The 26,109-nt window shown below is 36.1% G+C and overlaps 3 protein-coding genes and 1 long non-coding RNA gene across 4 annotated transcripts; 3 read left to right on the top strand and 1 right to left on the bottom strand.

The window, feature by feature from the left end:
- Positions 1 to 3,330: 3,330 nt before the first annotated feature.
- On the bottom strand, positions 3,331 to 5,587 carry LOC145049291 (uncharacterized). Its single transcript, XR_013683256.1, has 4 exons — positions 5,489 to 5,587; positions 4,922 to 4,968; positions 4,760 to 4,814; positions 3,331 to 4,470 (listed from the first exon to the last, which is right to left on the bottom strand). It is a non-coding gene; the product is annotated as an uncharacterized LOC145049291 (long non-coding RNA).
- A 1,129-nt stretch (positions 5,588 to 6,716) lies between these two features.
- Positions 6,717 to 10,008, top strand: BRIZ2 (zinc finger (C3HC4-type RING finger) family protein). Its single transcript, XM_078999910.1, has 12 exons — positions 6,717 to 6,910; positions 7,151 to 7,421; positions 7,926 to 8,041; positions 8,124 to 8,232; positions 8,331 to 8,442; positions 8,531 to 8,628; positions 8,706 to 9,050; positions 9,124 to 9,177; positions 9,269 to 9,418; positions 9,518 to 9,582; positions 9,654 to 9,708; positions 9,799 to 10,008. Exons 2-12 carry the CDS (start codon positions 7,173 to 7,175, stop codon positions 9,850 to 9,852), a joined length of 1,407 nt encoding a protein of 468 aa, XP_078856036.1. The 5' UTR covers positions 6,717 to 6,910; positions 7,151 to 7,172; the 3' UTR covers positions 9,853 to 10,008.
- Positions 10,009 to 10,231: 223 nt separating this feature from the next.
- Positions 10,232 to 12,415, top strand: LOC145052105 (RNI-like superfamily protein). Its single transcript, XM_078999911.1, has 2 exons — positions 10,232 to 10,498; positions 10,871 to 12,415. Exon 2 carries the CDS (start codon positions 10,891 to 10,893, stop codon positions 12,292 to 12,294), a length of 1,404 nt encoding a protein of 467 aa, XP_078856037.1. The 5' UTR covers positions 10,232 to 10,498; positions 10,871 to 10,890; the 3' UTR covers positions 12,295 to 12,415.
- Positions 12,416 to 13,476: 1,061 nt separating this feature from the next.
- On the top strand, positions 13,477 to 15,924 carry WIN1 (HOPW1-1-interacting 1). The gene is made up of 4 exons (XM_078999912.1): positions 13,477 to 13,667; positions 14,140 to 14,608; positions 14,675 to 15,109; positions 15,204 to 15,924. The coding sequence occupies exons 2-4, from the start codon at positions 14,180 to 14,182 to the stop codon at positions 15,741 to 15,743; spliced, it is 1,404 nt and encodes a 467-aa protein (XP_078856038.1). The 5' UTR covers positions 13,477 to 13,667; positions 14,140 to 14,179; the 3' UTR covers positions 15,744 to 15,924.
- Positions 15,925 to 26,109: the final 10,185 nt, after the last annotated feature.

Genomic DNA, 26,109 nt, shown 5'->3' on the forward strand with positions numbered 1-26,109 from the left:
GGTGCAAACCCTGAGATTGGGGTTTTTCTCATTCCAGCACCAACTCGTCGAGTCCAGCTTCCGACTCGGCAAGTTGGTCACTTAATTCGCGACCCAAAACCGCTCTGACTCGGCGAGTAAGCGTACCTACTCGTCGAGTCCCTTCTTGGAAATTACACTATAAACCTTTAAATCATACTTCTGAAATTCGGGATGTTACAGAAATACTTACAACTTGAAGATTTGAAGGCAAAATCGGATGATACTTGAGAGAGGAGTGATTTTCGGCCTTAAGAGAGTGAAAAGGGATGAAAGGAGGCTAAGTCCCACATATATACACATGAGTGTACGGCCAGAAGGGGGTGTATGGCCGTACACTCCTTAACAAGGGGTGTTTGGCTCGTTTGAAGGGTGTTGAACTCTTATACACTCATCCCAGGACTCAAACCTTGAATGTACTATGCTTAGAACTAGGGATGAGCAAAAGAACCAAACCGGCCGGAACTGAAACGGACTGGGGAACCGACTTTGGCCAAAATGAAGAACCGAACCGGCCCGAGGGTTCTACCGGTTCCGGTTCCGGGTCCGGTTTTTGCCGGTTTTTCGATTTTGGAACCGGCTAAATTTTGATGTATCCAACGAATAAATTTTGATGTATCCAACGACTAAATTACTTTGCGTTTTATTGGTTGGTTGTGAAGAAGTAGATGTTTAAATACTAGTAAATAATCAACATCTTCATGAACATCCATAGTTTGAATCATTGAAGCAATTGAAGATGAAAATCGATGATTAATGATGAAGAATTGAAGATCGATTGAAACTTGGAGATGGAAAGTTGGAATCGTACAAGTAGGGTACTAGCCTGGATTCTTGGCAATTACTCTTGACACATCTTCAACCAACAGTGAACCTTTTTGGAAGATCTGAATGAGATAAGGTAAGCATGTCAGTCTAGAGTCTAGACTATCATAGGTATATGACAATATTAATTAAACAAAACTACATATGGGCTATGAGAAATGTAAATTTTTGACTAGGCAAATATATATATATATATATATATATATATATATATATATATATATATATATATGTTTAACTACTTGTTATATATGATATATCTAAAGCATTTTTTGTTATTGATGTTATTGCCAACGATTATTAATCAAAGTCAATGCTAACAATTGTTTTTGGAGTATTCCATACTAAGTGATCACTGTTACTTGATAGTGGTAAAAGAAGGTAAGTGTCAATTGTGGTAATATCCTGCAAAATTATTTTTGGTAACCCGTGCATATGAAGAAATAAATTTCAAGTAAAATGATTACACGATCCTTCTGTATGGCCAGTCAAAACCAAAAAACACTTGGTTTTCTATGGAAACTTCCCCTTGCATATCCAAAGATCTATTTTCATGGCTCAAACTCATTACATGAAAGAATAACCTTACTAGTCGATGCATGAATCAACCCATAAGATACATCTGTATGAAGGTAAATTAGTGCAAGTGATGAAGAGTAAGGGGTACTTACAAAGGCAAAACCTAAAGTGATAGGTTCAGAAGAGACCAAGTCATAGTCACCCGGGTACTTGCTAAGAAACATCTTGATGTACGGAATTTCATCAACAATGGCATCAGCATCACCATCTTTTGATAAAGCATGAGCATAATCCTCATATGAGTAGTATGCCCTCTTTTGATGACCTTCAAAGTGCACGTTCCTGATTGTCACTCCTCCCATAAAAGAGCCTCCATGAAAACCCACAATTCCTCCCTTTGATGCTAATTCAAATTGCTCTACTGTCAACAGTGATGTCAATGTTGCTGTGTAGCTCGTGATCAATATAAGCAAAATGAGTAACCAGATAAACATTACAAATCTTGACAGATTGCTCGACAGGGTACTAGCTTGGATTCTTGGATTCGATGATCGATGCTTGGATTCTTATTCCTTGGAGATGTCGAATTGCCGATCAATGGTAGACTAGCCTGGTAGGGGTCGTATCTTCGTGACTTGGGGAGTTGGGATCGGCGATCGTGTTTTTTTTGTCGATTGTGTTTTTTTGTTACGTCCGAAGTGTAAGGCAGAAGTTCAAGCGACAAAGCCAAATGCATGGGGTTTTTTGTATCCGGTCCGGTTCCCGGTTTTGGGCCGGTTCCAACGGCTGGTTCTTACTGGGTCCCGATTCCAAAAAATCACGAAATTATAGTATAGGTCCTGCCCCGACCGATTCCATCGGGCGCCGGTTTCGGGACCGGTTCTGGTTCTCGGACCGGTTCCGGCCGGTTCCCCGGTCCTTTTGCTCATCCCTACTTAGAACACTCAAACAGGCTCCACACAGTGCTAAAAGATAGCGGAAACAAGTATGACTTTGATTGAATTGATCTATTGTACATGGTAGAAATTTCGGGTTGTCACGGTGATGTACAGATGATGGGTGATGGCGTCGATGGCTACTCTGATGATTATCTTACACTTATAGTAGCTGAGATAGGGTTCGTGCGATGCACAAAAAGAAATAGATAAGATGTGTGGTCGTCGATTGGGTCGTAGAAGAGAGAAGACGGTGGCTGCGTAGATTTCATCGGTGGCTGCTTCATGATTGTCGACGGCTTCATGGTTGTTGTTCGTCGATAGTTAGAGAGGACAAGGGGGAAACGAGTATGGGGGGAAAGAAAAGGGGGAGGGAGGGTGAATATATATATATATATATATATATATATATATATATATATATATATATATATATATATATATATATATATATACTAGCCGTTTACCCGCGCCAAGCGCCGGGTGCGAAGGTGGCGGTGATGATGATGCTTAATGGTGATTCTAGTGGTTACAACTGGCTCTTTTCAATGAGTTTGTTTTTTGGTGAAAGCAGGTGTATTGTGGTGCAGAAGATGGTGCAACCATTTAATTAAAATCAAAACTATGTTGTTGATTTAACTTGTTCTTTGATTTTTTTCTATATTGTAGATTATTGAAAAGTAGATAACAAAGGTTTACAATGCTATTGAACAAAATTAATAATACAATTTTTTTAAAGACATGCTTAATGTCTTTAATAACTAACAAACATATCTTATAAGTTAATAAGAACGCAAAGTAGTGAGTTTCTCTTTCAAGTTAATGCTAAATATGAACTTTCAAAACAAAATGACTTGTAAAATAAAAACCAGATAGAATTGAATCGGATAATAATTAATTAATAAATTTGACTAAAAAATAAAAAACCATATAAAACGGTCCTAATCATATTAGCATTAGCAATAGGTTACATTAATCATATTAACAAATAACCAATAAAAAACCAAAGAAAGTAGCCCAAATCCTTTTGTTCTTCAACTCCATATCAGGATTCACACTAATACCGAGAGACTAATTTCTAAAAGTATTCTAATCCTATCAACAAAGAAATACTAAAAACCAAGCAAAGTGGACCATCATTGAAGAACCATTTTAAAAATAACTTGTTTAATAGCAATAACCTGTACAAAAGATAGCTAGCGAAACCGGAAAAAAAATACAGGAAAGAAAAATAGATGAACACAATCAAGAAATCAATTGTAAATATTATAAAGCCTCATCACCAGTGATTTAGCATTATCAACATCAGCCAAAAAATCAACCCCAATTTGAAAATCTGCACATGTAAGAAGCTTGCCAAAAAAAACTTTATCTAGTGATCATCACACATCCTAGCATAAAAGATCAGCAAGATTACAAGCAACACCCACATCAACTTAAAATTGCAAATACCATCTTCAGGGGTAAAATCGTCCAACTTTGATCAAAAGTAGGTTACACATCAGCAACTCAAGATAACATCCTCAATAAAACTCGCATCAAGGGAAAAACCGTCCAGTTTAGGCTCTAATTATAAATATTAGGCTCTAATTATAAATATAAAAGTCATACCAACATATAAAATCAAAATCATAAAACCAGTAAATTTACCCAGATTCATCTTTTCGTATTTCTCGAAGCCCCAGACCACACACACACGATTCTACTTAATAATTTACAGGCTATGCATTTAGAATTCTCAAAAGAAAAGAAACAAAATACAGAGAATATGTTTTTTTGTTTTTGATTTCATATTTAGAATTTCAGATTTAAGAGTTTGGGAATTCAAGCAAAGAACAAAAAATGTAGCTTCTTAAAGCAATAATTTTTTACCTTTGCTTGCAAGACTCAAGACAATATATTTTTGATTTTGGGCGTGATTATTGCATGTGTTTGACTCCTCGTTTTCTGATTTTTACGCGTGATGTTGAGCTGCATTTTGCCACCTTCTGCCCCTTCTATTAGCCGACGCCTCATGCCTTTCTTAAAATGAGATCAAAGATTGTGCATAAAATTAATATTCCCATAAGAGATGGACTAATTTTTATGCACCCCTCAAAGTGATGCCCTGGGCAATGGCCTAGGTCGCCAGGTCGCCCTAGGCTTGGACTAGCCCCGAATGAAATCATCAATTCTACAAATATGGACAACAATTAGGTAAAAAACAACAATGGGTGAGAATATGCTTTAGAAAACATCTCACATTAACATTTGAAGAAGAACTAAAGTAATAACATGCTAGCTGGTTATAGAATTCAGGAAGAAACAACCCCAAATGCATATATATATATATATATATATATATATATATATATATATATATATATATATATATATATATATATGCCATAGGATATAAGAAGAATGAATCAAGATGTAAATTTGGATAAATACTATTTGTAACCCTGGATTTATACACATACCATGTCTTTATTTTTGGTAGCTAAAAGAATATAGACGTTTCTATTATGATTAAATCTGAGAACACAGAAAACAAAAACAAAATTATTTTGAGCAAATAAGAGGATAAACAGAAAAACACATCAAATCAAAAAATATGTTTTGAGCAAATCTAAGATACCTACCAAAACGTTTCTTAATCTCGAGAATAACTTCACGTATACACTACAACCTGCAAAATTTATAGAAAAAATGCAAAAAGGTTAGAGATTTGTAACCTGGAGATAAAAATAAAGGTTTCCTTGGGTTTTTTGTGACGGTGAACGATTGTGAGCGGTGATGAATGTGTATCTCTGGCATTTTACGGTAGGTCTAGGGTTTTTAGAATGGCATGGAGAAGAAAGATCTGGAAGATGAGGAGAGTGGGATGACTTTATCATCCATCTTGAGATGGGTTTTCATGAGTATATAAGAGATGTGCTTCGTCCTTTTGGGGGAATTTAATTAAGACGATGGTGACTGGGTTGAAAGGACTGCGGTGTCGCTTCGGTGGTGCATTGATTATATGACGAAGGAAGGGTGAGCTTTTCATCTCTGTATAATCAACCCTAAGGATGAGAAAGAGATAGATGGTGACAATGGAAAATGTAAATTGTGGTGGTGCTCCGATAGTGGCAAGCATAAATCATGACAATATATTCAATAAAAAACTCACACAGGTAAAAAGAGCCCAAAAGATAGAATCGATGTACCTTCAACGTTTGTGTGTGGAGCAAAAGGTTGGTGACGATGTCGACGACAGTTGGTGGTGGAGCGGTGGTTGGTCATGGTGTTGGCTAGGGTTGAAGGTGGTGAGGGCAATAACTGAGTTTCTTGTAGATATATAGAGTGAGACGAAGAGAGATCAACCTTAGAAGTTGTGTTAATTTAGCTTATTTTTTTGACCAATTCAAGTGGTTGAAAGTCAGGTTTGACCGAATCTGGAGGAATACTAATTCAAACTTCAAAGCCCGGTTAATAAACCATCTTCAATTCTTATCTTGACTTTTTCAATTGTTGACCAAAATAAGATTATGATTTTTTAATGCATAAATTTATTGTACAAATTGTATAATGTCTTGTACCTCTTAAATTTCAGCCTTTGACCAAATATACATATTAAGGTATAATATATATATATATATATATATATATATATATATATATATATATATATATATACTTTTTAATGCAAAACTAATAAATGAATAAAAGAAAATTAAAAAAGAAATTGTTAAGGGTAAAATAGTCATTTCATGTCCATAGGGACTATCCGTGCAAGAAAAAACAAATCCAGGGACAGTCCGAGTTAAATTTTGAAAATAGAGACTAAACACGTTTTATGGGATATGCACGAGGGTCGAGGGACGACTGGTGTAATTTACCCTAAAATCTACTAACCATCAAATATAACTATCAAAACACAAAAAGTTTCGGTTTTTTTTTTTTTCAAATTTTTTTGGAATAAATCGTAAATAAACAAGGCTTAATGTTGATAAATGATGATTAAACCACAAAAGGAGTAAAGATATTACCATATTATTGGGATTGTTTATTAAATCGTCTATAATCGCAGATGGGTTAAAAAAAATCGTTTCTTAGAGAGAGTTTTTCAACAAAAAAAGTGAAAAATAAAGCAAAAAAAAAAATCATTTTTATACTAGCCAAGCTAGGTTCGCAGATGGGTTTATATATTCGTAGATCGTACAAGTTGCTAAATCACGTTTCTGCTTTAATCACTTATACGTTCGAAGATGGGTTGCCAAAATCATAGATGGACGATTTTGGTGGCTAAAAATGTAATTTATATTTTCTTTTTTATTATTTTCCACAAAATAATTAACATTTTTTTTTGTCGAATTTGCAATTTTCTCTAATTTATAACATTTTAAGAACGTATAAATTAATCGAAAGACAAAACATCATTTTTCGTATCGTTATAAGCTAAGCCAATAAACTCCCAAACACGGATCACCAATATCCGTCTCATTCCGGCCCATTGCCATCCCTGCTTGCATCGGCAACTTCCAACTCTGAGTGCAGATTTCTCTCCACATCCGTGATACGTCCCTAACATACCAATCATCACCATCGTCAAGCCCACTGCCAACCGCTGGCTGCTTCCATTATCTCAGGTAATCTCTGATTAGTCTCGATGCCTTTGATTTCTGATTTCTAGTCAAGCCTGTTGATTTCAAATCTACTGTAAAACGTATGATTGTATAACAGTAGCAGGACGAAATGATGAACTCGTGCATATTCTAAAGCACTATGACCAAGTGATTACTATTTAGTAGAGCTTATTAATTTGAAATAGTAATTGAATTTGACCTTTTTGAATCCATCTAAAGCAAGCGTGTATGAACTATGAACAGTTAATCCAATCGGGAAAGAAAAATGTCCGAAGCGATTTCAGTAAGCGCGGCCGCGAACTCTGCAATAGCCGGCGCCGAGGATTACTTCCGGCCGTCGTCCATCATGAAACTTCCAATCACAGATATTGGCGACTCATCAACCTCCTCCTCTTCCAGTGCATACGTAACCCAGGCATTTCCATTCTCTTCTGGAAACCCTAGAATCGAACAGACGAGAGGCGTCATGCATCTCTTTCTTGACGACGCCGCTTCTTCCTCTTCCAATTTACCTGTAAGTTTTATAATTCTCATGCGTTCCGCTATCTTCTACACGCAGATGGTCTATTTTTCTTGCGCTCAATTGATTAGGGTTTTATACGGTTGTCTGTTCGATTGATTCTATTTAGTTCCTGCTTGGTATGAATGATTGGCAATCAGTTCATTAATTGTTAAGGAATGACGGATGAATCAAGTTACCTTTCAATTTGTTGGTGATTAAATCTGTTTATGTTAAAGTAATTGAGGTACTAAAGAATCTTCTTGTCTGACAACCAAAGATGAAGATCCTTGAACATGTGTGCTAATTTTAATTGACAATTGAGAATGTAGACAGAATCACAAATATGTCAAGGACTTATGACATGCATCTTTAGGGAAAGAAACTAGATATGACAACAATACAGAGTCAAAACTACTTGACTTCCAACCCTCCTTATTAGCACTAGAAAGTTACATATTTCCTCTTTTTTCAAATCATTATCAATGATCGACTTTTGATTTCTATGATGGCATTTAGGTTGGAAGAATGCCTCTTATTTGTGTTCTTGGGGTGCCAAATCACATGACATATGCAGACTTTTGTCAGTTTTGTGGTTCCTTTATTCATCACATCATGGAAATGCGCATTGTCAGGTAACCTCTCTATAATTTCTAGTATCTACTAATAACCCTTTTATCACCAGGCTTTGCTAATCCTTCAATATGTTGGTTTCAGGAATGATGGAATGGAAAATCGGTATAGTATCTTAGTAAGATTTGATGATCAAAGCTCAACAGATTCATTTCACAAACATTTTAATGGAAGGCGTTTCTCATCTTTGGAGGTTTTCCTTCTTCAATTACCATAGTTACGTAAGCATATCATGCAATGCAAGTAAAAATAGTTATTCTAATTTTTGTAAATTCTGGTTTCTTTATACAGACAGAATCATGTCGTGTGCTTTTCACTGTTGATGTGCAATACACAAGCTCAATTGAACACACACAGACTTCCCCTGCAAATACAGAGCAACCCTCATGTCCAGTCTGTCTTGGTAATTTATATTATATATTATATACCAAATATCACCTGGTTTTTTGTGTATGATTTTTAGAGAGATTGAATCAATGTTCTTTTTGTAGAGAGATTGGATCAAGATATGAGTGGGATTCTAACAACAATCTGCAACCATTCATTCCATTGTTCTTGTATTTCAAAATGGACTGATTCTTCATGCCCTGTAAGTAAATTATTCTTTACAAAACATATTATTGACTATTTGATTTTAGTTTTCAATGGTATTAATGTTTGCTGTAGGTATGTCGCTATTGTCAACAGCAGCCTGAAAAGTCAAAATGTTTGATTTGTCAAACATCAGAAAATGTGTGGATATGTCTTCTGTGTGGGTTTGTTGGGTGTGGGAGGTATAAAGAAGGGCATGCAATTGAACACTGGAAACAAACACAACATTGCTACTCTCAAGAACTGGAAACACAACGTGTGTGGGATTATGTTGGAGATAATTATGTTCATCGTTTAATCCAATCCAAAACAGATGGAAAATTGGTTGAGTTGAATCATCATCAACATACTGATGGTGATTGTGGATGTGACACTGATCCTGCATTTAGTGAAGCTCTTTTGAACAGTCGAGTTGAATCTGTATTTTTTTTTTTCTCTTCACTTTAAGCATTTGTTAACAAATGGGAAAATTTGACTCTTGTTTTGTTTACAGATTGTTAGTGAGTATAATGAGCTGCTGACTACCCAACTTGAAAACCAAAAGCTGGTGAGGTCACTGATTGGATTTAAATCATTTAATGTTTTGTTTGAGTTCTGTATTGATGTTTTGAATTTGAATGTTTGGATGGGATTGGAAGTACTATGAATCATTACTCCAGGAATTTGAAGAAGAAAATGAGAGGGAGATTTCAAGTGCTGTAAGAGATTTTATGAAGCAGAATACGAAATTGCAAAAGATGCAAGCGAAGCTGGATAAAGGTCTTAAAGAGAAGAAGTTTCTAGATGATGTATGTAACTGATTATTCCATTTCCTCCTACTGTTTCTTGGTTTTTGAATAAAAAATGAAGTAGACGTAAACTAATGGTGTGTTGATATTTGTTTTTAGATGAATGAGAATCTTTTGAGGAACAAGGAGACGTGGGAAAGCATAATAGCTAAAATTGAAGAAAGGTATGTTTGGAAAAACTTAAATAGTATTTTGTTGGGAAAGAAAAAATTAAAAAATGTTGTGACTTGGGTAGGGAGAAGGAGGCTTTGAGGGTGAAAGATGACAAGATACAAGAACTGGAGGCCCAGGTATAAGTCAACAGTGCCACCTCACCTGTTGAAAATAAGTATTGAAATTTGTATTTTGATATTTTGATTTTATTATTTTTGAATATGCAGCTTCAGGGGCTGATGGTATCTCTTGAAGAAACGAATACAGTGGATGTACAATGATCAGCATGAACCGAATAATTTGTTCTTTTTTTTTTTTTTATGGCATCATTTTATTGTATTCTTTGTTGATATGTAAAGTGAATTTTATATAGAATGATGCACATGAGTTTAGAGTTTGAAGTGAATGATGAATGAAAGATAACAGTGGATTTGTCATTGTCGTATTGCAACCTTGATGAATGATCAACATAGCCTCGTTGCTTGATGAATTTTTCTTTATAATTGTCAAGAGGAAATAGGAAGAAGATGGAATATTGTGAATGTTATGTAAAAGAGAGGAGGAAGTTACGTAATTATCCTTGATGATATCCGATAACGATTCCTATTCAATGACGTCTACGACAGATTGGAACGGAACTCAACTTGAAATTTAAAATAAAAAAATGAATTAAAATGTTTCTATTGATTTTTTGGCTCAAATGTTGTAAAAAGTGGAAAAAGAGATCATGTGTTTGTGTCAAATCAAATCATACGGAATACCTACACGCAAGATGAATACCGAGTTCCTCATGTAGGTTTAGGGCAAATGCAAACTGAATTCCACCCAGATAGATATTCCATGAATCTAACAAAGTATCCAACACCAAGGGTATCATCATTTACAATCGTCTGAAACTCGATTCAGTCTCATCCTTCTTCTGTTAAGGTAAGCTACATCTCAATCCTCCATCTGCTTATCCAATCACCTTCAATTTTCCATTCATCCTTCCCTAACTTTATTGATTTTTCTTTAAATACTGTTTTTCTCCGATGATAAGAATTATGAACTTGAATGAGAATTCATTAATTCTTTAAGCGAGTATAGTTAAAATAGATTACTGATATGAATTCAATCTGCCTACCGTAATTGAACGTAGAGTTTGTTTTTGAGATCGATAGTGCCATTTACCGGCGTTTCCAATTTTCTTTTTGATCATCAGATATCCAAAAGCTAATTGCGATAACAAAACTGATATTTCAGCTCTGTCTGCTTAGAAGCCTGTATGCTTTCTGAATTATCATTTTCTCTTTCTCCCAGGTTTTCCAATAAACAAAAACATGGTTTCAATCGATAATCTCCCAGATCAGTTAGTTTGGGAGATTTTCAACAGAATCAAAAACACGAAAGACCGAAACTCCATATCTTTGACCTGCAAACGCTTCCATACTCTTGATAACGAACAAAGAAACTACATCCGCATTGGCTGTGGATTAAACCCAGCAATCAATGCTCTAACCTCTCTATGCCACAGATTCCCAAACCTAAACAAAATCGAAATCACATACTCAGGTTGGATGTCAAATTTAGGCAAACAACTAGAAGACCAAGGCCTCTCCATCCTCTCAAAAACCTGCCCTCTTTTAACCGATCTAACCCTAAGTTACTGCACATTCATCACCGACACCGGCCTCAGCTACATATCATCATGCTCAAAACTTTCATCTCTAAAACTAAACTTCACTCCAAGAATCACCGGATGTGGCATCTTCTCAATCATAGTAACCTCCAAAAACCTCAAAACCCTTCATTTAATCCGCTGTTTAAACGTCACCAATCTCGAATGGCTCGAGTGTCTCGGAAAACTCAAAACCCTCGAAGATCTTTCCATCAAAAACTGTCGCGGGATCGGTGAAGGCGCTCTTATCAAGCTCGGGCCCACTTGGGGCAACATAAAACGGTTACGCTTTGAAGTGGATGCGAATTACAGGTACATGAAGCTTTACGACCGGTTAGCAGTTGACAGGTGGCATACGCAGTGGGTCCCATGCGATAACATGGTGGAGGTTAAATTAGTCAATTGTATAATCAGCCCGGGGAGAGGTTTAGCTTGTATATTGGATAAATGCAAAAACTTGGAGAAGATCCATTTAGACATGTGTGTAGGCGTGAGAGATGATGACATCATCAGGCTCGCGGAAAATTCGAAAAATCTGCGGGGTATTTCGATCCGGGTCCCGTCTGATTTTTCAATAATGGAAAACCCGCTACGCCTCACAGACGGAAGCTTGAAAGCCATAGCTCAAAACTGTAAACTGCTTGAATCCGTGGCCTTATTGTTTTCAGATGGTGAGTTTCCTTCTTTATCCTCGTTTTCTCAAAATGGGATTTTGAATTTGGTCAAAATGTGTCGTGTGAAAGAGCTTGTTCTTGATCGGGTTTATTCGTTCAACAATGTTGGGATGAAAGCTCTTTGTTTTGCTGAGAATCTTGAGATTTTAGAACTTGTGAGGTGTCAAGAGATAAGTGATGAAGGGATTGAATTTATGGGTAGATATGGGAATTTGCGGGTGTTGAGGTTGACAAAGTGTTTGGGAGTTACGGATGATGGGTTTAAAGGGATTGTTGGATTGGGGAAATTGGAAGTTCTTGTTGTCAATGATTGTCCTCAGGTGTCTTTAAGAGGTGTGGAAGGAGCTGCTAAATATGTGTCTTTTAAGCAGGATTTGTCATGGATGTATTGACTATTATGGAATGTTGAAATTTGAATTTGATAGTTTCCTGAAAGTGTTATTATGTTGTAAATAATGACTTTGTGTCGATGTTACTTTTATACTAGTATATGTTATTTGTTGATTTATCGAATGATTTGTGCCCTTTGTGGCATGTTATATACACGTACATTTTTTTTTTCATTTGATTGTGAATTTACAAGCTTATGATTTTTTATTATTTTACCTCAGTAGTTTGTGTTACAAATGAGTTAGCTTTACGGTTTGTGAAAAGGTTTTGCTCTTAAAACATGTGATATAAAAAACGTGAGATGGTCGATGATGGTTTAGAAAACATTAAAGAAACTTGGGTTGATGAAAAACTAAAATGAGTAATTGGACCCAAATCAATGTTAATTGGTTGTTTCAACTTTCCAACCCCTTTTATTAATTGGTTGTTTAATTTGATAAGGTAATTAAAAAATAAGTAGGTGATTGGGATAACTTTTAAAAAGCTTATTAGCTTTTTAGTTTTTTAAAAAGCTAATAAGCTAAAAAAATGTTTGTCTATTTAAAAAATGCTTTTTAAAACAATTTTTAGGATGAGAAAAAATAAATCTTTTAAAAAGCTGAAAAATCCTAACTTATTAGCTTTTTAACCATTTTATTCCTGAAAAAGAGTTTTTCGCATCCACACTTTTTAAAACCAGCTTTTCCTAAAAACTATAAGCTAGTAAACATTTTTTCTTAAAAATCACTTTTGACATAAAAAAGTTAACGGAAAGAACTTGATCACAAAAATGGGGTTAGAACAATAATTTTAGATCAGTTATGTAATAAATAGGGTATTTGGCCGAACTTAAAAAACTAGTTTTTTAATTTATTTTCAGGGTATAAGTTTTTGTAAATTCAATAAATAAAAAAGAATGAAAATTTTGATAGAAAAAAAAAGGGAAAGAAAAATATTTATTATTCGGTGTTTCCGAGTTAAAAGAAATAAGAAGAAGTAAAATAGAAATTTTAAGTTATTGTGTTCAGAAATTTGATAATAATAGAAAAAAAAAAAAAAAAAAAAACTTCAAATTTTCATAACCCTAAATTTCTTCTCAAATCCTCCCGATTTAAAAAAAAAAATTTGTAACTTTCCAAAATTAGTAACGATTTACCTTGGACGCCCTTGTGAAAAACACCTTATTTTAGGAATCTATCAAGATACCCTTACCCTAACAAAACCTTATACACACATTGTACAGCGACACATTTCACAGACGCCTATCGTTGGCTCCTCAAGCTACGAGTCCTCCCTGCTCGCCGCCATTAGCCATCGCTTCCCTGTGAAGCCACCACCGGCCGGAGACAGTCGCACCCCACAGCTACACCGGAGACCTTCGACCTCTCAGCTACAGGTTCGTTTTTCGTCCATTTTTTCCTGGGTTCCATTCATATTTTTTCTTCCTGCTATCGGTCTTCCTTCTTTTACCTGCTTTATGATATTCCCTTCTTATCTGTGGTATTGAACCTATCCTTATTCCATTCTTATCAATTTGCTTATTTTGGTTCTCTGAATTTATGTCAATTGATGCATAACTCATAAAAGAGCTTTAAAATCGAAACATTTGTAATGAAATTAGTTTAGCTTTGAATGTGAAATCGGATTTGATTTTGAATGAATATTGGTCTGTTTGATCTAAAATGTCTAATTGTGTATGTTTTTGTGCTTCAATTAGCAATTGAACCTAGGTTTATACGTTAAACCTGTAACAGTAGCACCCACTTTTTCTGTTCAATTCTGTTATTGTCAAGCTTGGGATAATCATAATATGGTTTAAAAAAACTGTTAGTTATCATATAAGCAGTTTTTTTGCCCTGTTTTTGAAGGCGGCGGACATCGTTCTTTGATCATACACAATCCATCCCGATGAGTTCGGTTTTCAATTTGAGCAACCCCATTTTTCCTACAATCGATCATCGCCACCATTGTTTTCCCAATGTGAAGCCCCAATTTGCATTTTCTAGAAGCTCGATTCATCTCTCAAATTCTCGTATAACCGAGGTTCGAGCACAACTAACAGACACTATACCAGTAGCAGCGAAATCGATTAGCAAAGATGAGGTGATGAAGGCTGAAAAACAAGTGATAGTTGGTACATATGGCAGAGCTCCTCTAGTGCTTACAAGTGGCAAAGGGTGTAAATTGTATGATATTGAAGGTCGCGAGTATCTTGACCTAACCTCAGGTATCGCTGTTAATGCTTTGGGCCATGGAGATCCCGATTGGGTCAAAGCTGTCACCGATCAAGCTAACCTACTTGCCCACGTTAGCAATATCTATTACTCCCTTCCTCAGGTTCGATTCCATATATACTTTTCTGTTTGATTCAAAAATAGAAATTAATTGCATTTTTACTCACAGGTGAATCTCGCTGAACGTCTTGTAGCAAGTTCATTTGCAGATCGAGTTTTTTTCAGTAATTCAGGAACAGAAGCAAATGAAGCTGCCATAAAATTTGCAAGAAAGTTTCAAAGATTTTCACATCCTAACAAGACAGATCCAGCTACTGAATTCATCTCCTTCAGTAACAGCTTCCATGGAAGGACAATTGGTTCGCTTGCTTTGACTAGCAAGGAGCATTACAGAACACCTTTTGAGCCTGTGATGCCTGGTGTAACTTTCTTGAACTATGGAGACATTAAAGCTGCTCAAGAACTAATCTCCAGTGGCAAAATTGCTGCTGTATTTGTTGAACCTATTCAAGGGGAAGGTGGAATATACAGTGCTACAAAAGATTTCTTGCAAGCTTTGCGTGTTGCTTGTGACAAATCTGGATCTTTACTTGTTTATGATGAGGTAATAAATAACATCCTAACTCATTAATGCTATAATAAGTATATCTTAGTTTTGGTAATTTGGATACCAATAAAAAATAATTTGTTAAATTTAGGTTCAATGTGGGTTGGGTCGAACTGGGTATCTGTGGGCACACGAAGCTTATGGTGTAACCCCGGATATAATGACTCTTGCGAAGCCTCTAGCTGGAGGTTTACCAATAGGAGCTACACTTGTGACTGAAAAAGTAAATTCTGCAATCAACAATGGGGACCACGGAAGCACGTTTGCAGGTGGGCCCCTCGTGTGTGCTGCTGCAATTGCTGTGTTTGATAAAATATCGGACCCGAGGTTTCTGGGGAGTGTTATAAGAAAAGGAAATTACTTGAAAGAAATACTGGAGGAAAAAGTCGGAGGAAATAGTCATGTGAAAGAGATACGAGGGTTTGGTCTTATTGTTGGGATTGAGTTGGATGTTTCTGCCTCAAAGCTTGTTGATGCGTGTCGTGAGTCGGGTCTTTTGATATTGACAGCTGGCAAAGGAGACGTTGTTAGACTCGTGCCACCGTTGATCATCTCTGAGGATGAACTTGATCGTGCGGTTGAGATCATATACCAGTGTCTGCATGTTCTTGATGAAAAAGTTTCCAATTAGGAACGCAATCGATTAGGTTTTTTTTTTTTTAATTACATTATGATGGGGACACTTTTGTCATTTCAAATGTTTGCTATGCAAAGTGTTGTAGAGTGGTATGAAAAATGTCTTTCAAGCAATATTTGCCATGGATAGTTTTGTGGACAGTTACTATATGAATGTTAGTTGTAGTTTTATTGAATGATTTGTAGTGTATGATTCATCTACCCTTTGGATGTATCTGCGTGTTCGATCAAATCATCAATCTAGCAAATTCATCTAATAGATCCATAAATTCTTCAATCAAAACTTGATCCATACATTCACACAATTAGGGGTGGTAAATCTTGCACCTGTGTCGTGTTTTTAGCCAACATGAAAAAAAGATTATATTAAAGAAACATGGCACCACGTTGTGTTTTGCTTTAATAACATGCAAATGATTAAAATTAAAACACGATAAAAACAACCAATACAACAAACGTAAAAAAAGATAAAATAAAACAAACTTTTAGTTTATTTAATTTATAATTCTTAATACAAAACACAACAAACACATGTTAATATCATGTTGATCTCTAAATATAAACACGACATAATATGACACGACATTAAGCTTTTACACATGATACGAACACAAATTCAAAAAAAAATCCGTCCCAATTTCAAATCATGTTAGTGTAATGTATTGACATCCTACCTACAGACGATCCATCTAACCATCTAGCTGATCCATCTATTCTTATATAATTGATGCATCCATATATCCATCAATCAGTCTGATCAATGTTGTTTAATGGCAAAGAAGCAATTTAGTTTATCAGTCATTCCTCCTGAGCAATTGGAGTTGGCTAACATGCATGGACTTAATTGCTTTCCATTATTGGTTTTGGTATGGGCCAAGTAGAATAAAAAACGATTGGATGTATTGTGCTATAGAGTCATGCAACTATATATACTCCATGCTATTGATTGGCCAATTCGGTTATATATATATATATATATATATATATATATATATATATATATATATATATATATATATATATATATATATATATATATATATATATATGAAAAAATGAATATACAATATACATTATAGTTCCACCTAAGCTTAGGTACTAAACCTCATGAAACTACGTCGTTTTATTAGTTAAAGATTTTCCTAGAGAAAAAAAATACTAAAGTGATTTCCTAACAAATCGTATCCTTTCTAAAATATTACGTGATTTTCTGGAAATAGTTTTTTTTTTTCCAAAAGATTTTCTTCTCATTATTGATTGTTGGGTACAGAGTGAAGAAATAAACGATAATTGAGGAAAAAAACACAGATAGTTAAATGATAATGGAAGAAAGAAATGTTATGGGGATGATATATTTACCAAGGGAAAACCGAACCGGATATATTTACTAATTTAAAACGGTATAGTTTAGAGGTTTAATACTTAAGTTTAGGTGGAGCTGTAATTTATATTCTTTATCCTCATATATATATATATATATATATATATATATATATATATATATATATATATATATATATATATATATATATATATATATAACGTCCGCAGATTCGGGCTAATCAATTTAAAGACAAGGAGTATTAAAAATGACCTTTTGATAGAAGGTTATTTAGAGTAAATAACCTTAACCAAGATATAATACATGTCTCAAGGGTTCTGTACATATAAAGAACGCCGAAATCCGAGTTATAACGAAGAAGTTATGACCTGTCGAAGTTTCGCGACAAAACCGACACGACTCTCTGTGACGTAAAAAGTGAGTTTACGATAAAGTCCCTTTTAGCCTTAGCGATCTAAACTAAATCCGTAGTATACGTTAAACGGAGAGTGCATAAAAAGAACGTCCAAATCTGAGTTCGTATGAGGAAGTTATGAATTTTCTAAGATTTGGCATAACAATGTGCAGCCCGAAGTTCGAATTTTAGATCGAGTGATTTTTAGCCAAAACAACCTAAATGCAAATTGAAGATTTCATTAATAGGAGTTCAATGATAAAAAGACAGTCGAAAACGGAGTCCGTGTGTAGAAGTTATGAATTCTACACGATCGTTTAGCAGTGTAATCTTCTCATACAGTTAAATTTCAAATCAGTCGAGAATTAGCCGATGGAGTCTAAAGGAAAGTTGTAGTTCCTGTTCCTACCTACGTGTGGATATAAAGAACATTGAAAACAGAGCTCGTATGAGAAGGTTACGGGGTTTAGAAGTCGGTAGGGTGCTATAGCGGAATGGGTGACGTGACGCAATCTGAGCCATTGCTTTCTTCGCACCAGATGACGAAAACGTGTCAGCAACTCGACGAGTTGGACCAGAAACTCGACAATTTGGGGGTCAGAAACTCAACGTGTTGGGCCAGAAACTCAACGAGTTGGAGCCTTTTCTAGCCTATAAATACCACTCGAGAGCCCCTTTGTTTCTCACACTTTTTACCCTTTCTTTCCCTCTCTATTCACTCTCTAAGCCCTCCCAAACACCCCTAAAATCCTAGGAAACTTCCCTAACACTTGAAAAGCCCCGGAGTGCCCGGAGGCTCCGAGAAAAAAAAAGAGTTTTTCGGTTCAGAAACTCTGCCCCCGTAGAGTCCGGTTTTCAAGCAAACCACCCGGTTTCGTCGAAGCGAAGCACTGTCCAAGTTGGAATCACCACCTTATCAAGTGAGTGCATAGTTACTTTCATCTTACACATAGATATGAAGTATTTTATATAATTTACGTGCTATGTGTGCATATTATCTGTTTACTTGAGATCTGTGCTAGATGAAAGATTTAAACTTTGTTTTTTAGATCTAAGTTGTATATGTATTTCATACTTTGAGATCTATGTTGGATGAAAGATCTAAATTTATTTCTTTTCAGATCTGAACTTTTTTCTTTAGATCTAAACTGTATATGTATTTTAAACCTTGATATCTACGCTAGATGAAAGATTTAAACTTTGTTTTTCAGATCTAAGTTGTATATTTATTTTATACTTTGAGATCTATGTTGGATGAAATATCTAAACTTCTTTTTTTTTTTTTTTTTTTTTTTTTTTTTTTTTCCAGATCTGAACTTTTTCTTCAGATCTAAACTGTATATGTATTTTATACCTTGATATCTACGCTGGATGAAAGATTTAAACTTTGGTTTTCAGATCTAAGTTGTATATGTATTTTATATCTTCAGATCTATCCTGGATGAAAGATTTAGACTTTATTTCAGATCTTATTTGTATTTTTTATCTATGAATATGTTGGGTAGAACATGGGTAGATAAGTGATAAGGGATGGAAGATGATATAGATGAATATTAGCAGTTGCGCCGCAACCTGTAGATGTTTTTGGATGAGGTACTCTAAACATCCTAGCAGCTGCGCCTATAAGATAATATTGGCAACTGCGCCTAATAGAGAACATCATAATCCTAACAGTTGCGCCTAATAGATGATATTGGCAGCCGCGCCTAGTCGAGAACAACACAATCCTGGCAGCTGCGCCTAAAAGGTAATATCGGCAGTTGCGCCTAATAGATGACATTAGCAGCAATTGACTACACGCGTACTCCCTAGGATAAACCTTAGGAATGAATGATTGAAGGATAGCTGATTCTTAGGGTAGATCCTTAAGAATAAAAAAGATAATGGGGATGAGTAATTCGGTTGATTGTTTGATGGTTAAACATAATAATTATATTATTGTGGGTTGAAAACCCTATGTACTCACCAGGTTTCCCAACCTAACCCACTCAGTTTATTTGTAACACAGGTTTCGATACAAAGTCAAATTACACTGAGAGATTAAAGAAGATGTAAATCACTAGTGTAAATGAATGTAAGGTCTGTTTATGCTTATGTTTCTGTATTGATGACATCCTAATGTTTTAAAATGAATAAAAATACATTTCTTCGAAAAATGCTTTGATAACATATTTATCATGATTTCTTGAAACAAATTCTGCAACATATTTCTTTAAAAGTTACTCTGATTTTCAAATGAAGCATAAACAAAACGGTCTTTTTTGGCCGTGAAAATGGGGATGTCACAGTTGGTATCAGAGCATTAGTTTAAGCGAACTAGGAATTTGTAGGATTTCTACACTTAACTTAGAATGCTAAGCGATGATTGTGAGATGAGTGTCTTTTAAAATTTAGACACGAGCACTAGTTTAATTTAGGAAAGATGCCTAAAATGCTTCTATGTGCTAAATGTTTCATGTTATAGCTATATAGATGACTTATATGCTACTATTTGATCGAATCTATGGTCTGTTGCCAACCGGATTTGGAAATTTTATGTGTTCAGATTTCTAAGCGTTTAATTACGGTATTAGAACTGCCATGTAACTTTTCGGAGTGACGATGAGAATTTAAACATCTATCGTAAATAAAGATTTAATGCACCTACTTTGGTGTATAGATCGAAATGGCAAGAACCCAAAGTGGAGTCGGAAACGCGAATGGAAACAGGAATCAGTAACCTCATCCCCAATGGATTGAGCAAGTGCCAATAATAGAAGCTGCACCTGAGCCAGTCACAATGGCTGGAGTACAAGCCATGATTCGGGTTATGATGGTCGAATAAAGGAAAGATATGAGGCAAATGTTGCTAAACAAGAGGGATGAACCTTCGATGCCTGTTGAACAACCTGAACTGATCGTTAAACAGTCAGAGGAAGGAAATTACAGTCGCACTGTGAGTCAAGCTGGACCCCAAGGGGAAAGGAGGAATGACCCGGAGAGAGGAATCGACAGAGATGAGCGTATGTAAAAGAACTTCTTGGGTGCCAAGCCACCAAGTCTTTCCAGAAGCCCGAAACCAGTAAAGATTATGGATTAGATCTCCGAAATGGAAATGATATTTGAAAGTTGTAACTGTAACACTCGTGCTTCTAGACTAGGCACTAATGATGATGTAATAGTCTATGTCAATCTTTGTAACTTATTTTGAAATAATAAAATGTATTATCTTATTATTATGTGTTTTATGCTTAATTATTATAATTTAATGAATTAAGGGTAAAAATAAGCGTCGAAAATAAACGTTAGATAAACCCGATATTTAAGAATGAAGTTGTAGTGGTTGGAACAAGGATTCCGGAGATATAAAGAGTACTGAAATCTGAGTTATTATGAAGAAATTATAACCTGTCGAAGTTTCACGACAAACCTGGCACGACGCTGAATGACGTAAAAAGTGAGTTTTCGATAAACTACTTTTTAGCCTTGGTGATCTAAAGGAAAGTCGTAGAGTTTGTTAAACCGAGAACTTTCATAAAAAGAACGCCCAAATCTGACTTCGTATGAGGACGTTATGATTTTTCTAAGTTTCAGCTTAGCAGTAGACAACTAAAAACTCGAATTTTAGATCGAGTGATTTTTAGCCAACACAAACTAAAAGAGAATCAAAGGTCTCGTCAATAGTAGTACAATGATAAAAAAAGACAGACGAAAACGGACATCAGATAAAGAAGTTATGAATTTTTAACGGATTTTCCTGTCCCGGTCTGTTAAAAATAATAATATTAAAATTAAATTCAAAATTAGCCAATGGAGTCTAAACGAAAGTTGTAGAGCATTATTTTACCTAAGCGTGCATATAAAGATTGTTGAAAACAAAGCTCAGATGCGAAAGTTATGGATTTTAGAAGTTTGGGACACAAAATTCGAGAAAAATGCTAAAACCGAGGAATTTCGCATGGTTGGGGTTCGGCCACGTCACCTCACATGCGAGGCCGCCTTGTGTCCGCCACATGCTCGTTGTTGATTCGACCGAAGGTGCGGCCCAGTAAGAACTCGACGCACCTCGCACTAGTGGCAGATCCGAAGCGAGCCACGTACCTCGCCCTCGCAACCGACGCGTACCCTGTCCGAGCCTCGCTGTTGCTGCTGCGTGTCCCTTCCTTCAGCCAGAGCTCCAAACCTCGCCCCTATAAATAGAAGGGTTGCGAGATCTCTCGGGTAATTTTGGAAAATTGCTACTTTTCACCCCTTAAACAATATTTTTATCATTTCGACTTCCCCCGAAGCCTCGACATCATTTCCAACACCCAAAATACGTTCCCGAGTGCCCGAAGAACCCGAGAAATTTATCTTTTCGGTTTGAAACCCAACCCTCGCAAGGCCTGGTGTTTGGGAAAACATCCCGGTTTTATCAGAAAAGATTATTTTAAGAGACGAGGTGCTGCGCAATTATCGTCTTAACAAGTGAGTGTATAGTCACTTTCTTCTTACACATAGATATGAAGTATTTTCTATAAAATACGTGCTATGTGTAATTTTATTGTTTGTTTATTTGAGATGGGTGTTGAATAAATATTTTATACAAGTTTTAAACTGTATATGTATTTTTATCTACAAATATGTTGGGTAAAACATGAGTATATATAATAGTTGATGTGTGTTAATATGATGAGAGGCCTCGATATTGTTATTGTTTCAGTCATCTAGTGGAGTATATATGATGACCACAAACTTTTCTAGACAGTCCAGTAGAACGCTAGCAGACTCACAACCTGTAGGTGTTTGTGAACTTAGTGTTCAATAGTATAATCCCTCCCCCACATGGTTGCCTTATTTGACATAAATTGCTGAGGAATCCCCTAAAACAGTATTGTCACCCCGATGAAAATCCTTAGGCTAGGTCCCTTATGCAAGGTGTTTAGGGGCGTAAAGTGAGGATAACGGGAACGGGTAATCAAGTTTATTGTTGTTTGCTGAAATTAATAAATTTATTGTTGTTTGATGAAAATTAATAAATCTATTATTTGTGGGTTGAAACCCCTATATGCTCACCAGGCCCCGAAGCCTGACCCACTCAGATTTTTATACTACAGGTAGTGGACCCAGAGCATAGTTTGGAGGTTGAAGAGGGATTTTTGGATTATAGGCCAGTCGATGTAAATATCTGTTGTAAGGCTTATAATGTACTGTTTATGTTTTTGGTCTGTATCGGAACATGATATCCCGATGTTTTGTTATATAATGAAAATATATTTCTTTAAGAAATGTTTTAATAAATTTTTATTATATTTTGTTTTGGGAACAAATTCCGCATCATCTTTTGGAAAAGTACTCTGATTTTATTTTAAAAGCATAAACTAAATTGATATTTTCTGGCCGAGAAAAATGGGGATGTCACAGTAACTGTAGCTACAAGCAGAAAACTGTCTTTGCGGTCAGACAACTAAAGATCGGAGTTTTAATTTGGTGGAAGTTATTGGCAGATACGATGCCACGAGGAGAAGCCTTGAAGATGTCTTGAGAAGCGTTCATGAAGCAGTTAAAAATGCAAAACTGCTCCGAAATCGATCTGATAGATCTAAACAATGAGTTCCAGAACTTGAAGATGAGGAGAATGAGCATTGATGACTATGCTAATGCGTTCACCGAAAAGATGAAGTTGTTTCCATACTTGGTGCTAACAAATGTTTTAAAAACCGGTTTGAACCGGCCGGTCGAACTGGTTGGACTGGGAACCGGGAGAGTGATCGGTTCAACTATTACCGGTTATATGTCGATTTCTTAACCGGATTAAACCGACCAGTTTTTAGAAAAACCCGGTTGAACCGGTCAAAATAAACCGATTGAACCGGTTAAACCGAATAAAAACATATGAAAAAGATCCATTTACATAATAAACTTTGGTGTTTTTTTTTCAAATCTATTTAGTTTTCTCTAAATAAAAACATATGATAAACGTTATAAAGTTTTTTTTATGTGTTTGTATTCTTCTAAAACTATATTTTGTTTCGGTATTATATTTTATTTTCTTTTTGACGTCTATGGATTGATGTAAAACACTAAAACTTATGGTTATGTGTTATTTTAATGTATTTGGATTCATCTAAAACTTATTTTTATGTGCGTTATTAATGTTTGAACTTGTAAACATCAAATTCATGATTTATATATGTATGTATGTGTAGAAAAAAAAGGAAAAAACATGAAAAATATTAAAACCGGTTGACCCGGTGGTCGACCCGAGAACCGGTCACCATACCGGTTCAACTAAAAAACCGGTTTTTAAAACATTGGTGTCAAGTGAACTTGCCAAGATAGAGAAGTTTGCTAACAAATTGCCATCAGACTTTGGTCCAACGGTCAAAATGGCGAGCACGTTGAAGGCAGCCTTTAGAGCAGCCAAAAATGTTGAGACCCAGTTAAGGTAAAGGGGTCTGGAGAGAGTCGGCGTTAGTGATAAAAGGAAGTTCGATGGATCATCAAAATCCAACAAGAGGAGCAAGTCTGGTTCAAGGTCTGAAGGAGGAGGAGGTGAGGCAAGATGGTGCGATAAGTGCTAGAAGAAACACGTAGGAAAATGTGGCGCGGAGGAGACATGTTTCAAACGTGGAAAGTCTGGGCATTACGCCGATGAGTTTACATTCAATAAGAGGGTGTGTTACGAATGTAATGAAGAAGGGCACTACAAGTAAGACTACCAAAAATTGGAAGGAGCTGCAAGGCCAAACGTACCACCAAAGCCAAAGGCAAGGGCATTCCAGATGATCCTTCATGAAGCAGGCGAGGATGTAAGGGATCAGGAGTGAGGATCCACATATCCAAATATCGGGATATGAGGTAGCCATGCAGAAAGTATCTTGTAGTGTAGCCTATTAGGGGCATAGCGTAGGTTGAACTTGAACATATGTGTAATCGTTTCAAGAAGTAATATAAAACTTGGTTTTGTTATCTGGTGTGCTGAATTGTTATGTGATTTTCTTGTATGGTGACTTGGAAAACTACGATACAATACTTGGGACAAGTATGAGTAGTTGTGAATGGTAGTGGAGGCCTATACTACCGGAAGCACAAGACTCACACTTGGATAAGGGAAAGTCACAAGGTTACCAAGGAACTAGTAATTGATTATGTTTTGTTCATGTCTGTTGTTACCATCGTGTCAGTAATGACTAAGGAGATGATTGTTAATATTCCCCTAGTGGTCATATCAAATCGAGTCCGACTAAGATAAGTATATTACATGGCTCAGAGGACCAAGATCGATGTAGCATCTGACTTAAGCTAGATGATTGAAGTAAAAGATAATCAAAGTGATCAATAGAAGTACCGCGATATGATAATTTATTAAATAAACTTGAAGATCGATTAGATCTTTGTAACAGGTAGTGCGAAGAACATAAAACAATAAACAAGACAAGATTGAATCACAATGTGTCGAATGATTAATTCAAACAATCCTCAGCAGAGCTCGACTAAGAACTTCCGCTGTAGAGGATTTAGGGTTACAAGAACGATAATTAAAACTTCTGAATAATGCTCTGATCTATCGTTACTATCGTTAACCTAAGATGCATGCAAGCACCTATATTTATAATAAACCCTACTATACTCACGGATGGACAGGCCTATACCGGAGATACAAAAACGGACTAGCTAACGAGCCCAATGGACGCAACACTTAATACAAAACACAACCCAACAATCTCCCCCTTTGCGTCAGATTGGAGCGAGACTACTTCTTCTTACTTGGGCCAGCAGCGGGTGTCTTCTTTACAGTATCAAACAAACGTGTGATAAGAGCGAGAATAGTCTGTCTGAACCGAATGTACCATTGTATCATATCATCGAAGTACTTGACATCATCCGCTGAGTTTTGCTTGCATCTGTGGATGATCCCCAAAACATGCTCTAAGCAGGAAGTAGTGTACAGATGTTTGTCAGCCAAGGCAAAAAGACATTTCTGTCCTTCGTGTCTGGTAAACATGACTGAATTCTTCTTGAGTCAATTCTGCCCATCTGCATTTGGTTCAGATCACTGGCAGAGCCAACAGGAGATATTTTTGGTTTCTTCTTAAATACGCTTGCTATCTCCTGATCCATCAGTGCAACTTCCATGATGTAGCACACCAACATCCTCTTGAGATGGTCGATGATCGGACCATATTCAGCTTCGTTGGTGAGAAGGATGTTGTGCAAGATAATCCAATCATGGGGATTGAGATTCGGAAGATCTGCAAGGGAAATGGCATGCTCGGTTTTGGCAGATCCCCGAAGTACCTTGAACCGAATGTTAATGAAGTTCCCTTCAGTATACGACTTCAAGACCCGAACGTTGATAATCTTCTGAGCGCTCCAAGTCTGATACTGAGGTTGAGCAGCCTTCAGATAGAAATCGATTAAGTCCTGATCAACCTGTGGATGAGGATGCGGGAAATCTGCAACGTTGGAGAAGGCATGAAAGATGAACGCCTTTCGGGTCAGTGGCATGTCAAACTGAGAGTCGACAGTATTGGAACAATCAAAAGAAATTACAGGTTCCAGCCACAAGATACTCGGTGTGTCGATGGCTTCTTTTATCATCCTCTCGAGGGTCCAAGCAGGAAAAAGAGTTTTCCTACTCTCAAGAAGGTCGTGGGCTTCCTT

This window comes from Lactuca serriola, chromosome 5, assembly GCF_051521515.1.
Source record: "Lactuca serriola cultivar US96UC23 chromosome 5, Lser_US96UC23_V15, whole genome shotgun sequence".
NCBI lineage: Eukaryota > Viridiplantae > Streptophyta > Magnoliopsida > Asterales > Asteraceae > Lactuca > Lactuca serriola.

Bases quoted from the DNA above. Each gene is read 5' to 3' on its own strand.
- BRIZ2 (XM_078999910.1), top strand. From the start codon at position 7,173: ATGTCCGAAGCGATTTCAGTAAGCGCGGCCGCGAACTCTGCAATAGCC. The intron at 8,233-8,330 runs GTTTTCCTTCTT...TTCTTTATACAG, and splicing joins GGCGTTTCTCATCTTTGGAG to ACAGAATCATGTCGTGTGCT. The intron at 9,709-9,798 runs GTATAAGTCAAC...TTGAATATGCAG, and splicing joins TACAAGAACTGGAGGCCCAG to CTTCAGGGGCTGATGGTATC.
- LOC145052105 (XM_078999911.1), top strand. From the start codon at position 10,891: ATGGTTTCAATCGATAATCTCCCAGATCAGTTAGTTTGGGAGATTTTC.
- WIN1 (XM_078999912.1), top strand. From the start codon at position 14,180: ATGAGTTCGGTTTTCAATTTGAGCAACCCCATTTTTCCTACAATCGAT. The intron at 14,609-14,674 runs GTTCGATTCCAT...TTTTACTCACAG, and splicing joins TCTATTACTCCCTTCCTCAG to GTGAATCTCGCTGAACGTCT. The intron at 15,110-15,203 runs GTAATAAATAAC...TGTTAAATTTAG, and splicing joins CTTTACTTGTTTATGATGAG to GTTCAATGTGGGTTGGGTCG.